The 12,826-nt window shown below is 63.1% G+C and overlaps 1 protein-coding gene across 1 annotated transcript in view; it reads right to left on the bottom strand.

Annotated features, from left to right (window-relative positions):
• The window catches only part of SAMD11 (sterile alpha motif domain containing 11), a 13,698-nt gene extending 4,322 nt beyond the window's left edge, over positions 1-9,376 (bottom strand). Inside the window, exons 1-7 of the mRNA XM_012001994.1 lie at positions 9,346-9,376; positions 9,036-9,070; positions 8,715-8,896; positions 7,988-8,038; positions 4,126-4,250; positions 1,083-1,172; positions 809-946 (exon numbers count right to left, since the gene is read on the bottom strand). Coding sequence (XP_011857384.1) covers positions 809-946; positions 1,083-1,172; positions 4,126-4,250; positions 7,988-8,038; positions 8,715-8,896; positions 9,036-9,070; positions 9,346-9,376 — 652 coding nt within the window. The remainder of the gene's footprint in view (positions 1-808; positions 947-1,082; positions 1,173-4,125; positions 4,251-7,987; positions 8,039-8,714; positions 8,897-9,035; positions 9,071-9,345) is intronic.
• Between the last annotated feature and the right edge of the window lie 3,450 nt (positions 9,377-12,826).

Below are 12,826 nucleotides of genomic sequence, written 5' to 3'. Positions count from 1 at the left end.
CCTCCCCCGCGCGGCCAGCAGAGCGGCCCCAGGCAGAGCAGGGAAAGCAATTAAAAAGGAGGATTTTTAAATTATTAACATTTGGTGAATTATTCAGGCTCTTGGTGCCTGAGCTGCCCTGGGGGACGGTGCCTGGTGTGAGGAATCCTGCCTCCTTTCCCGGCGCCCCCACCCACCTCTAGCCCGAAAAGCCAAGCTCCCCTGCCAGGCGGGCGGCTGGGGCCTGGGAGGCTGAGTGCAGCGGGCGGGAGGTCCGACTGCATCCCGGAGTGACCCTGGAGAACGTCATGAGGTGGGGTGGACAGGGTCAGAGCCGACCCGAGGGAAGGGGCAGCCCCTCTAGCTGGAGTCTCTTCAGCACTTGGGGAGTCCTGGTGGCAAAATGCCCGCTGCACCCAGCCCTGCGGTGCTGCTCACTGCCCCTCCCCAGGCTCCCGGGGCAGGCATCTGGCAGGTCAGGGTCCCCCGGCTGGAGAGACAACTCACAGACCACAGGGTCCAGGAGCTCTCCTCCGGGGGTGCTGCTGAAATGCCCACCGTCCACCCTCACCTGGTCCACCCCCGACTCCATTTCTCCATATATAAAATGTGAGTCACCCATGAGCCTAGGGGCCTGGAGGACATGGAGGTGTGGCCCGCCCCAGGGGGCATGGGGCAGGACGTGTGGCAGAGGGTCCCTCCAGGGACCTGCATCCAGCCTGGCCTTGGAGTCAGCAGAGCCTCAGCAACAGGAATGGCCGAGCACATGTAGGTGGGGAGGTGATGAGGGCTCATTCCTGGGGGGGATCATGCCAGGGTGGGTCCTCACCGGGGCTGGGGAGGCCCAGGTGGTAGAGGCGCTGAGGGTCCTCAAAGGTGCTGGCCTCGCTCAGCGCCGACACGAGCCGACGGTAGTGGTCCTCCGGGGCCATGTTGGGCCCCAGCTCTGGCGGCAGCAGCAGTGCTTCTACTGGGGAGGACCCGGGGTGAGAGGCTTCTCCAGGCACTGCCGAGGAACACCCCCTCTAGAGCCCCTGCTTGAGATCCAGGGACCCTTGGGGACTGCCCCCTCCCCTGGTGACCTGTAAGAGACACACTCTTACCTTGGGGGGATTCGCTTCGTGCCCTCTTCTCCGAAGAGCAGTCGCTGCTGATATGGGGGGAGCGGCCCAGCCTCTTGCCCAACAGGTCACCTGCGGGAGGGTAGTGAGTGCCTACCTGCATCTCAAGGAGTGGAAGGGGGACCCAGCCCCTGCTCCAGCTCAGCCTGGACAGCACCCACCATCTCTCAGGGGGCCCTTGGTCCTGGTGAGTACAGGCCTGTCCAGCCCTGGGAGCCCCAGCCTTCAGCGCAGAGGACATCACGCCTGGCTGTGGTGGGGCAGGGGCCCAGGAGAGCCCTGACACTGGCCTTGGTGCTGGTGCATGTGTGCAGAAGAGATCCACAGCAGGCACCCAGCTGCCCCACCCGCCAGCCTAGCTTCTTGTGCAGTTAATGAGCCCCACATCATCCCCCTGGAGGAGAATAAAAAGCTTTTGATTGGACTGGGCAGCACCTTCCCCTCCTGGACAGGGGTGAGGGCAGGCTGTGCAGGGTCACATGCCAGCATGGGGTAGGACAAGCCGGGAAGGACCTCACACCTGACCTCTTCCTGCTCTGTGAGTCACTGGCCTGTGGGCCCCCCAGGCCACCTTGAGGCCCTTCCACTCCCAGGCCTCCTACTTGGTCATACCCATCCCTGCCCCTAGAAGGCCCAAGTCCACCTCTCTGGCCCAGTCCTGCCTGAGCTAGCACCCTAGTGTGGCTGTCACGTCCTGTCCACCTGCCCAGCCAGGCTCTGGGCTCTTGGGGTGCACCTCCCAGTAGCCTCACCCACCTCCTCAGCCAGGAGGCCAGCCCAGCAGGTGGCAGAGGGGAGGCCCAGGCCAGGCCCAGCCCACTCTCCTGAGGTCCTCCCTTGGGTTCTGCTGACCACACCCATTCCAGACCATACCATCCATGTACCCATCTCCGACCTACCCCAAGCTCCTCCCAAGCCCCTGACTCCATGCCCTGGGGGTCTCCTGGGCCAGCCAGTGCCTCCGACTCTGGCCCCTCCTCATCCTCATGTGGCCTCTAGGTGGGTGGGGTGAGGGGCCACCCCCCTGTGACCCAAGACCTCCATGAGGCCTAGGCAGTGGGGCTCCCAAGCCCGTCCCCCCACAAGCCCTGCCGTCAGCTCCAGGCCTAATTCTTTTTTCTTATTCCCTTAATCTGTCATTTTTATCAGGCTGGGGAAGTGCGGTGGCCACACCGATCAATCCCACATTACAGCTGACAGAGCGGTGCTAATAACTTATTGATCCTGGCCCGGCCGCTGTCAGGCCCGGCCCCAGAGACAGGGTCAGTCCCATGGCCTGGTCCAGGGTCCCCGCCTCAGTGACAGATTGGGCGGCTGGGCCCCGTGGGCGGCGGGGGGCACCTGGCCACGCACGGATCCAGGGACGTGCCAGAGCTCAGTGGGCTGGGAGGGGTGGGCCAAGGCTGGAGGAGCCTGGCCCTTTTCCGCACCTGCTGCCTGGCCCACCATGCACATGCCCTCAGGGTTAGCAAGGCCTCTCACCTCCTGACCATCAGTTTTCCATTTTACACGTGGAAACTCCCCTTTCCGTTCATGTGGGGGGCTAAGGCCTCCTCATAGCCTGGGGGAGGTGACTGGGTGGGGGAGTCAGGGGGAAGGGGGCCTGCCAGGAGACCGCAGGAAGGCCGATGAGGCCACGCTCGCTCCTCACTTGTGGACCCCAGCGGTCTCACAGAGGCAGATGCAAGACCTGCTCTGAGTCCCTGGCAGCCCAGGGCCCAGGGAGGTGCAGCTCAGCGGGAGGGCCCGGGCTGGGAACAGCATAGATGTGTGGTTTCTGGGGTCACAGGAAGGGAGAAGAGGTGAACGCCCCCTCCAAGAGGAAGCTCCAGGGAGCGAGCCAGGCCCTGACACGGAGTGTGCGTGGGAAACCTGGACACGGGTCACAGGACACACGGGCCCTGTAGAGCCTAGGAGCCTGGAAGTGCATGAACACGCCCTGACTCCGTGGGTGAGACCTGCCGGGCAGCCCCCATCACGTGCACCCCACAGGACTGCAGACACACACATGCCTGCACACGCACACGCGTGTACCTGAGGAGGTCTCCCTGTGTGAGGGCACAGAGGGAGGGCCTGCTGGCTCAGAATATCTCAATCACTGTGGGGCTCCCTCAGCTCTGCCAATCGATGGGGCAATTAGATTTTATCAACCGCCTCTCAGCTGTCCTCCACGCGGCATCAGAAGCTGCCCCCACCCAGTCCCACAAAGGCATTCCCAGGCGCACAGAACGCGGACGGGGGACACAGATGGGGGCGGCCTCCCCCACCCCACCTTCCCAAGAGATGCAGGCCCTGCTGGGAACACCCCTGCCCGGGGTCCACAGGGCCACAGGGGCGACCCCCTCCTTTCACAGCCTGCCCTGGGGCTGAGGCTCTGCTGTGCCCCTCTCTACAGCAGTGCCCTCTGAGGGGGCCTGGGTCCCCAAACTGCCCCCTCCCTCTGAGGTCCTGTGCCAGGTTCCCCTTATCCCCCCACAACTGTGACCAGGCAGCAGCACCTCCCTCAGGCACCGGATCCCTTCCCTCCCAGAACCCCTTCCCTCCCGGACCCCCTTTCCTCCCGGAGCCCTAGGAGGCGGGACCGGGGACCCCCTTTCCTCCCCGAGCCCTAGGAGGCGGGACCTGGGACCCCCTTTCCTCCCGGAGCCCTAGGAGGCGGGACCAGTCAGGCGTGCGCTGCACGGTTCTGTGGGAGTGAGTGCATTCCTCCAGGGTGTGCATTTCTGAACCTCTGAGGCCACGCCTACGTCTGCTCTGTGAAGAGGGGGTGGCAGGGCCCCAGCCACTCCAAGCCCACCCCAGCGGCAGCCACAGTGGAGGCAGCCACAGCGGAGCCACCGCCTCTGCCTCCTGTCTGCCCCACTGGCTGGGATTAACACAATTACCATCACATGCAGCCCCGGGGGACAGGCCGCTCCTCCTGCCTCTCTGGCTGCCTGCCAAGGCTGCTGGTGCTGAGTGGAGACGCCACTGTCCTCTGGCCCCACAGCCCCGACCCCGCCCTCAGGCCCCCTGTGCTCCTCACCTGCAGGTCCCAGGCCGATCTCCAGGCTGCCTCTCTGGAATTCACAGCGGCTCTGATGCTCGGGCATCACGAGGTGGCGGCTGCGGTGGATGCTGGATATGAGGGTGGGAAGGTTGCCGTCCTGGCTGCAGAACGAGAGCGGGAAAGGCTGACCCCGTGGGCAGCTGCGAGAGGCTGGAGCCCAGCCTGGGCACAGGGAGTGCCTAGCTCTGCGTGTGATCGTGGGGCGACCTCTGAGTGCCGCGTGGCTGTGCCCACACCTCGGCATGTGGCCTGTGATGCCACTGTGTGCACACCCACGGAGCAAGCCAAAGCGACACAGAACCTGGCACTGGGACCCCACTGCTGCTCTGTGTGGAGCACCAGCGGCTCTGCCTTCACGCCCTCCGGAGGGAATCGCACTGTTACCTCACTCCCTGCCTCAAAGGGGGTCAAGGGGCCCACCAGGCAGAGGGACCCCGCACGGGAAGAGGCTGGTCTGCACAGGGGCAGTCGCAGGACAGGCCCCAGGAGAGGACAAGCCACATGCGAGCTGCCAGCCCCTTGGTCATGAATTTCGGTGAAAACTTGCAACCATTCCCTGACCCCCGGTTTCTGCACACGAGGAAACTGAAGCCCAGAGTACAGTCCTGTGGCTGATGCACGCGCACAGAGCACCAGCAGACACATGCAGCTTGCACCAGGCACCAGGGCTGTGTGCTCCGACCTCCCACTGTCCCCCAAGCAGGTGTGGGCTTGGAATCAACATGCATTTAACTCTTTTGTTCCCTCGTTTCTCCTCGTCTTGCTAATTCAGCCGAATCCCACATCCACAGAGTCCCAGAGAGCAATGGGAGGATCTGTGTGGAGCACGGCTCTCCACCCCTTCCCGGTTCCGTGAGCCTCTCCCCAGGTCAGCAGAGAAGGGGCTCAGGGTCCAGGCGCCGCTCCCCAAGCAGCATTCCTGCAGCGCAGCCCCTGCCCACCTGTAACGGAGCAGCCTCCTGGCGCAGTGACCTGGGAGCCAACCCTAAACCTCGTTAAATAGCCCCCAGCCCCCCTGACCTGGGCTGGCTGGAGCTGGGCTAATCCAGGGCTGCCCCTAAGCCGAGCACCAAAGACTCCCAGGCTGGGCTCTCAAGCCTTCCAGGAGACCCAGATGCCGGCTCTCTCCCCACCCCCACCGGCCCCCAGTGGGAACGCAAGCCCCTCCCCAGGCACACAGGAGGGCAGCTGGGTGGGAGTAAGTACTTTATGGGATTAATCGGCAGCGAGTCTCATCCCTTCCATGATCCTAATCGATGCGGGGGTGTCAGGAGAGGACTGCTGGCCTCAGCATGGGGTGGGGGCCGAGGGCTGGCCTGGCAGCAGCCACAGCTGCCGTGGAGTTCTCCCCAGGGGTCCCCCCTCTGGTGTCCCCGGGACGCCTGCAGGAGGAGAACTAGCTTCCCAGAGACTCCAGAGGGTGGGGGCTGGCTGTGAGCCCTGAGCCTGGCGCCCAGAAGGAAAGTGAGGGAGGGCCTGACAGCTGGGTGGAGGGGCTGTGGCTGGGCAGGGGCACCTGGGGGGGAACTGGGTGCCACCCGCCTTCCCCACTCCTGGTCTCTACCTTGGAGTTTACTCCCGAGGCTCTGACACAGCCTGGCCTGGCCCAGCCCCTGAAAACCTGTTCTGGTCACTTGGCCACTCAGTGAACCAATTATGCCAGTTTTATGTAAAGAAACACGCCCTGGACGTGCCAGAGCGGAGACGCAGGAACCTGGCCCGGGGCACATCAGCACATGGTCCTCGAACCACAGAATGCCCTCTGCACCCTCCTTCGCACAAGGAACAAAGTCCCTGAGGGTCTCTGTGGTGCAGCTGGGCCGCAGGTCAGGAGGTGGGGAAGCTGGGAGACGCAGTCAGGGCCAGGGCAGGAGGTGCAGGAAGGAGAGGGTGAGGGGGAGGCCAGAGCCTGGCAGGTGTGACCCCAGTTCCCCAGGCAGGGGCCTCCCGCCACTGCCCCTCAGTGATGACCACACAGTCCAGCCCTTGCCCATTTTTCCACCAGCTCAGGGGCCCAGGAGAGAGGGGCCAAGCCCCCGCCTGCAAACAATGGCTTGAGGAGCATCTGCCAGCCCTGGTTCCTGAGGCAGAGGAGGATGGCCTGGGGCTCTGCGGGCTCCAAAAGGCAGGTGGTCACTGCAGAGCCAGCCAGACAGAGGGACAGGGATGGAAGGACAGACGGACAGATGGGTGGAGACCAATGGATGGGAGCAAATGAACACACAGATGGAGGTGGCCTGGCCACAGAGGCACCTGTGGGAGCCCGCACAGGTTCTGTGGGAGCCTGCAGAGGCAGACGGACCCAGGGACAGGCCGAAAGAAACACAGACACGGCCTGGGGCCACTGTGGCCCCTGGGTTCAGGGACCACCACCCACTCTGACCAGACACCAGGGTCAGGTCCACAGACGGGGGTTTAGTCCACTCAGACGTGCTGCGCCTTCTCCTTCGGGGACCCCAGCACGCCCTCCCCTCTGACCGAAATCTCGCCCTTGGGAGATTCAGAAACTCATTCTAGCCCCTTCTAGGGCCCATGCAGGATGGAAGACCTGGCCTCTTCCTAGGGCACCCCAGGCTGCCAGCCGTCAGTGCTGCTGAGGGTCGCTGCATTCCCGAGGCCAGGTGGACAGAGGAGGGGCGGCAGGCAGGAGGAGCCGTTACTGGAGCGGGGGGAACCGCGGCTGGGTTTCCCTGCAGGCCTCACTGACAAATTTATTCTGTAGTGTCCCAAGTAAAAGGCTCATAAAATGTCATCCATGTTCATGACAGTTCATAAAAATGATCAGTTGAGCTGGCAACCCCACAATGAGGTGGAAATAAGTTTAAAGATGTTTTTATTGTAATTCGGCTCTGAGATTCAGACATCCTCAGAGACATAAATAACACATCTGGCGTGGAGCCAGGACCTGCAGGTCCCCTGGGCCCTCACCGCTCTGGCCCCGGGAAGCTGGCTTTGCGGCGGACGCCCCCTTCCTGCCTTGCTGCCCTGGAAGCCACAGGGTAAGACCTGACCCCACTGACAGAATCCACGGCTGGGCTCTGTTCACAGACTGACCACCCGCTTCCCCCTGGAGCCAGGAACTCGGGTCCCCCAACTGCCTTGACCTCTTCCCTGGGGCTCTTCGTTTTCATCTGCTTCCCACATCCTGGAATCGCACCCACTACTGTCCTGCTTCCACAGCCTGAATCCAATCCCCCGTCTGCCAGGAGGGCCTCCGAGGGACCTTCTCCACACGCACACCTGGTCATTGCCCCGCGCAAGAACTTCCAGGGGCTCCCCGCCTAGAGGACCGCGCCCACAGGCCCAGCATCCGCGAGCCTTCAGCATCCAACTGAACCACAGCTGCCAGGTTCACTCCTCCTCCCTCCTACACGCCCTTCCCTGTTCCTCCACCCTCCGCAGACATCCCCTCGCCTCAGTGAGCTCCTACACATCCTTCAAGGCCCCACTCACACACCATTCTCACCTCCTGGTGGGTCTGTAGCAGGGTGGGAAGGGGGAGGTGACAGCCTCATTTTTGGGCTCAAATGGCCAGTCTCACATGGGAGGAGGTGCACGCCAACTCTAGGGCCGGGCTACCCAGAACTCACACCTGTGCTGCCGCCGACATCTACCTCTGACTGGGCCTGGGGTCCCTCAGTCTCAACTGGGTGCGACACTGTCTGCCTCCCGGGCGGGGGGACAACCTTGCAGCACACGTCAAACCTGGCAGACGCTCAGCCAGCATCAGCTCACGCTATCTGACAGGGGACAGCAGCCAGCAGGCCACGGGCAGGGGTGGGAGGGAGGGAGGGAGGGGAGTCACGGCCCCCTCTTACACGCACAGCACGGCTCCTACCTGCAGGACGTCTCTCGGAAAGAGATGTTCAGGTCCCAGTGGGTGTGGACTCTGCAGGAAGGGAAGCAGAAGGTCCATGTTGCTCTGGAGGCCCCTGACCCCAGCCTCAGGACAGCAGACCTGTCTCGGGTCAGTGCCCTGCTGGGCCACAGCCCTGGGCAGTGAACGGGGGCGGCTGCTGTGCCCAGCACCATCTGCTACTGGCTCAACGTGCTGGGGTCTCCTGCCAGGAGAGGCCCATGGACCAGTTCCTGCCTCAGCAGACACAGACGTCAGGAGAACAGAACCGAGGCCCCTTCTCCCTCCGGCTTGTTGCACTCAGAGGAGCCCTGGCGTTCTACAGCAGGTAGGGGCCGAGGCTGCTTCCGCACAGTCAGTCATGAGCCTGAATGGAGCTCCTTGTTGCTGGAGCTGCTCTGGCCAGACTGGGAGCCGGTCAGCAGGGGTAGCTGGAGCGTTGGCCCAGGCAGGTGTAGACCTCTGGATCCCAACTGCTGCCAACCTGCCTCCTGCAAGTGAGCGCCGCAGAGCAGAGGTGGGAGGGGACACCAGAGGGGACAGATGAAGAAACAGCTCCTGCCTGCGACCCACACAGGACCCCAAAAAGACCAGCATCCGAGGGAAGTGTGGGAGGCCAGTGTGGACGCTCTCATCTGAGCCGCTGAAGGCCGGAAGCTCCAACCCCATCTGAGCCTTGTGCCTTCCTGTCCGGCCCTGGTCCAGGTACCTTCTCTTCATGATACGGATGTGCGGGCCATCCTCCTGCTTCAAGCCTGGCCGCCGCCCACAGGTGGGACCACTCCCGTCGCTGTCACCATCGCTGGCAGAGAAGCTGGGAGTCCGCTCCTTCTTCAGGCTCCGGGCAGCAGGCAGGGCGACTGTCCTCTTGTCTGCCAGCCGCCCCCGGTTCTGGTGGGGCAGGAGGACAGGAAGGTGAGGCTGGACCGGGCCATTGCATCTCCCGGGGGTCTGCCCTGGCCTCACACCCCAGGCCCAGCCCCAGGCACAGCGGAGGTGCCCTCGGAGCAGCCATCCTCCCTCCACCCACCTCCAGGATGGGCCTGGGGCCAGCAGGAGCCACAGCTGGCCAGAGACCCAGAGGAGAGCTGAGAGATGGGGCCTCAGTTGGGCATCCCCCTACAGACGACGCCCACTGGCTCAGCCCTCCTCTGCCCACCCCACCACAGCCCTTGAGAATGCTGGAGGGTCCTGGCCAACTTCAGGGCGAGTCGGGGCCCCCGTCCCGGGCTTGTGTGCCCCTCACTCCCAGCTCCCTTCTTAGGGGCCCCGCGTGTCTCCTGGGATCTGCTTGTGGCCCGGGGCTGGTTCTAGTGGGCGTGCACTCAAGTGCACGTTACCTCCGTGTATCTGGCTGCCAGTCCCACCCATATTTTGTGAACCTTCTGCCCCACCACACCCTGCCACCGACGCCAATGTTGACAAGCGAATGCCCTTTTCTGTTTCATCAGCGCCACGCACAGCCCAGCTCAGGGGCAGCTGCAGCCGGGCGCAAGGCAACTGGCAACTGTCTGAGCTGAACCCTCGCAGACTGCAGGCCTGGGGCTCACGGGTCACCAGACGAGGAGCCCTGACCAGCCCAGGTCCTCTGTTCCACCAGCCCTGCCTGGCATCTTTCACATGGCTGCTTCTTCCCATCTCCCTTGCACCCACGGAACAAGTGTGTGGAGCGGTGGGTGCCTCGGGTGGGAGCGCAGACGTGCCCCGTGTGGTCCCTGCAGAGCACAGCTGAGCCCCAAGCTCACACACACACGCGGCGGACACGCCTGTACCACCCTGCACAGCACACTGGCTCTGGCCCAGCCCCAGGCCCTTCTGGACTCCTCCAGTGTTTTTAGGTCCTGCCACCCCCAGGGGAAAAAGGAAAGTTATTGATGATTTTCCAGTGGGCGGGAGGCTTTTTAAAATGTAGTAACAGGCTGCTGGCTTCAGGAGGTGGCAGAGCCCTTGAGAGCATCTAACTGACTCCCTCTCCTCCGTTCAGTCACCGGGGCCTCCTTGGACTTCCTCCCTCCCAATGCCAAAACGCAGCCCGGAGCTTGGGGATGAAGGTGTTAGGAGGGTGTCCTCCTCAGACCTAGAACCACCATCACCTTCAAACACACAGCCCCAGCACCAGCTCAGTTTGGGCAGTGCCCCCTCCTCAAGGGTCTGGAAGCTGGAGCATCCCCCAACCCAGGCGGAAGCCCCCGTCCCCCTCACCGGCCACTGGGCCTGCGCTGAGTCCCCTCCTTTCTCTCCACAACAGCTCAGTGGGAAAACTCAGCACTGCTGGGCAGGGGGTGGGGCATGGGGTCCAAGGCCCCTGCTAAGACCCTGCCCTGGCCCCGGGCTGCCCCCAACACCAATGACCACAGCGTGCGGCCAAGGCTGTAGGTGCAGCGCCTGTCTGCCAGGCCTCCGCGTGTCAGCTGGAGCTCGGGGCTCACTTTGGCAGCCACAGCCTGTCCGGCGTGTGCTGTGCTGGGAAGTCTCAGCTCTGCCCTTCTGCAGCCCAAGCACAGGGCTTAGGAGCTCTGACAGCCTCTCCTCTCCCACCTCCCTTCTTCTTTTTTTCTTTGAGACGGAGTCTCGCTCTGTCGCCCAGGCTGGAGTGCAGTGGTGCAATCTCGGCTCACTGCAAGCTCCGCCTCCCGGGTTCACACCCTTCTGCTGCCTCAGTCTCCTGAGTAGCTGGGACTACAGGCATCACCACCTCACCCGGCTAATTTTTTGTATTTTTAGTAGAGATGAGGTTTCACCGTGTTAGCCAGGATGGTCTCCATCTCCTGACCTCATGATCCACCCGCCTCTGCCTCCCAAAGTGCTGAGATTATAGGCGTGAGCCACCGCGCCCAGCCTCCCACCTCCCTTCTTTTGAGAAGAAGACACAATGCTTTTCTCTCTGCTTCTTGTCTGTGGAATGGGAAGAGAGGGAAGCAAGGACCAGAAGACTGCCCTTTGGAAGGAGGCCAGGGCCGGCTGGCTGGGAATGGAGCCCAGGCTGCATGCCAGCCTCAGCCCCGTGATGCACAGAGTCGGGCGTGGGGACACACTGGCACCCCAGCCACACCCCAAGGCACCTGGAGGGCAGGTCTGGGGTGGCTGATGGGGGTGCTGAGGACCAGGACAGCTTCCCTGGCACCCGCCCTGCCCAAGGACAGAACATACCTCCTCCACACTACAGACCTCGGCCAGCCCACCCCAGTTCCACAGCACACAGATCTGAAAACTCAGCCTCTGACAGCACCTCCTCTTGGGAGGTGCTTGGCCTGCAGGGCCCCTGTGCAGGGTCCCCAAGGCACATACACACTCATATTCTGCCCTGGAGTTTCCGTGACCATGAGGTACACATACCTGTGGACCTGGCATGGGGCTTGGGGGAGACAGCCTCTGAGTGAGAAACGTGGGGGTTGGAAAGAAGGGGCCCCTGGAGCTGCTTCCTAGGGGAAGGGTGTGGGACAGGCCTGGGAGGGACTGGCAGAGGCAGGCCTGGATCTGAGCCATCCCTCATGCAGGGCAGGAACATGCAGGGCAGGAACCTGGGAGCCCCAGGTGGGGGGGCATCTCTGGCTGTGGCCCTGGGTTGGGAAGAGATGCACGCCCACTGAAGCAGTGTCAGAAGAGACTGATGCGGGGCTCAGGCTGCCTGCTCCCCACTCCTGTGGGCGGCCTCAAGGGGGCCGCTCCCATCCAGAGACCCAAGGCTAGCCAGTGGGCTGCCCAGAGGAGCCCTCTCCAGCACCAGCTGCTTGAAAGGAGGGAACTGGCCCTCTTGCCCTGGGTAGGTCTGTGACAGCAGGCAGGGGGCTGCCAGCTGTCTGCACACTTGCCTGGGAACTCTGTGAGCTGCCTGCCTGTGCGTGCAGATCCGTGTCGGACTGTGTGTCAGGTGGGCACATGGGTGAAGTGCAGCTGTGTCCCCTTCCCCTGCCCAAATGCTGTATGTCTGAGGGACCAGCTGTCTTCACAGGTGTGTCTGCAGCCTCCCAGCGCCCAGGCTACCAAGCACTCGTGGCTACCAAGCACTCGCAGCTCACAGGCCCCTGGGGTATCCCCTCCCCCATCCTCTCAGGCCCGAAGCAGGCAAGCAGAGGCGGCCACTCAGGCCCACTTTGCACCTGTGCCTCTCCTACGCTTTCCTGGAAGAAGGGGCTCCTGAGTGCACCAGGAATTGCAGCCCCTATCCCCAGCAGCCATGGCCCTAGTTGGCTCCAAACTGGTCCTTCCCAACAGGCAATCTTCATTTTCACATCAATCCTCCAACCCTCGCTGCCCAACTAGGGGGGCTGGAGGCTGGGTGGGGGGTGCAGGTGCCTCCCTGAGCAGAAGGGAGCTCCCAGCATCCCAGTCTGTCCTGCCTGCTCCCTCAGTGAGGGTGTCCATAGCTGTCTACCCTGGGTTGGGGCCTTGAACTAGCCTCCGGCTCCAGTTCTCTGGACACCAAAGGCCCACACTGGAAAGACTGTCCCTGGCTAGCCTCTGTGTCCCTAAGACACACTTTGACATCCAGGCCCTTGCACCCTGGCCTTCAGCACCCCAGAGACACAAGTCACTCACACCCAAGCCTGTAGCTCCCCAAAATGCTGTCATACCCAGAATCACACCTCACCAGCTGGGCCAGAGAACACAGTGACCCCCAAAATGTGACAGGGCACAGTGCCAGGCCCACGTTGAATTACTCCTCCCAGAGAGAAGACCCTGACCCAGGACTCGAGGAGAAGCAACTCCAAGGCACCCAAGGGGAGGCTCTAGGACAGGCACGAGCCCCCTGTCTCCACACTGGGAGGGGGCTCGGGTGCCCAACGACTCCTCCCCCTGTCCAGGTACAAGGGCTGGGAG

The sequence above is a fragment of the Mandrillus leucophaeus genome, unplaced genomic scaffold (genome assembly GCF_000951045.1).
Source record: "Mandrillus leucophaeus isolate KB7577 unplaced genomic scaffold, Mleu.le_1.0 Scaffold672, whole genome shotgun sequence".
NCBI classification, from domain to species: Eukaryota; Metazoa; Chordata; class Mammalia; order Primates; family Cercopithecidae; genus Mandrillus; species Mandrillus leucophaeus.
This window is presented reverse-complemented; position numbering and strand designations above follow the sequence as displayed.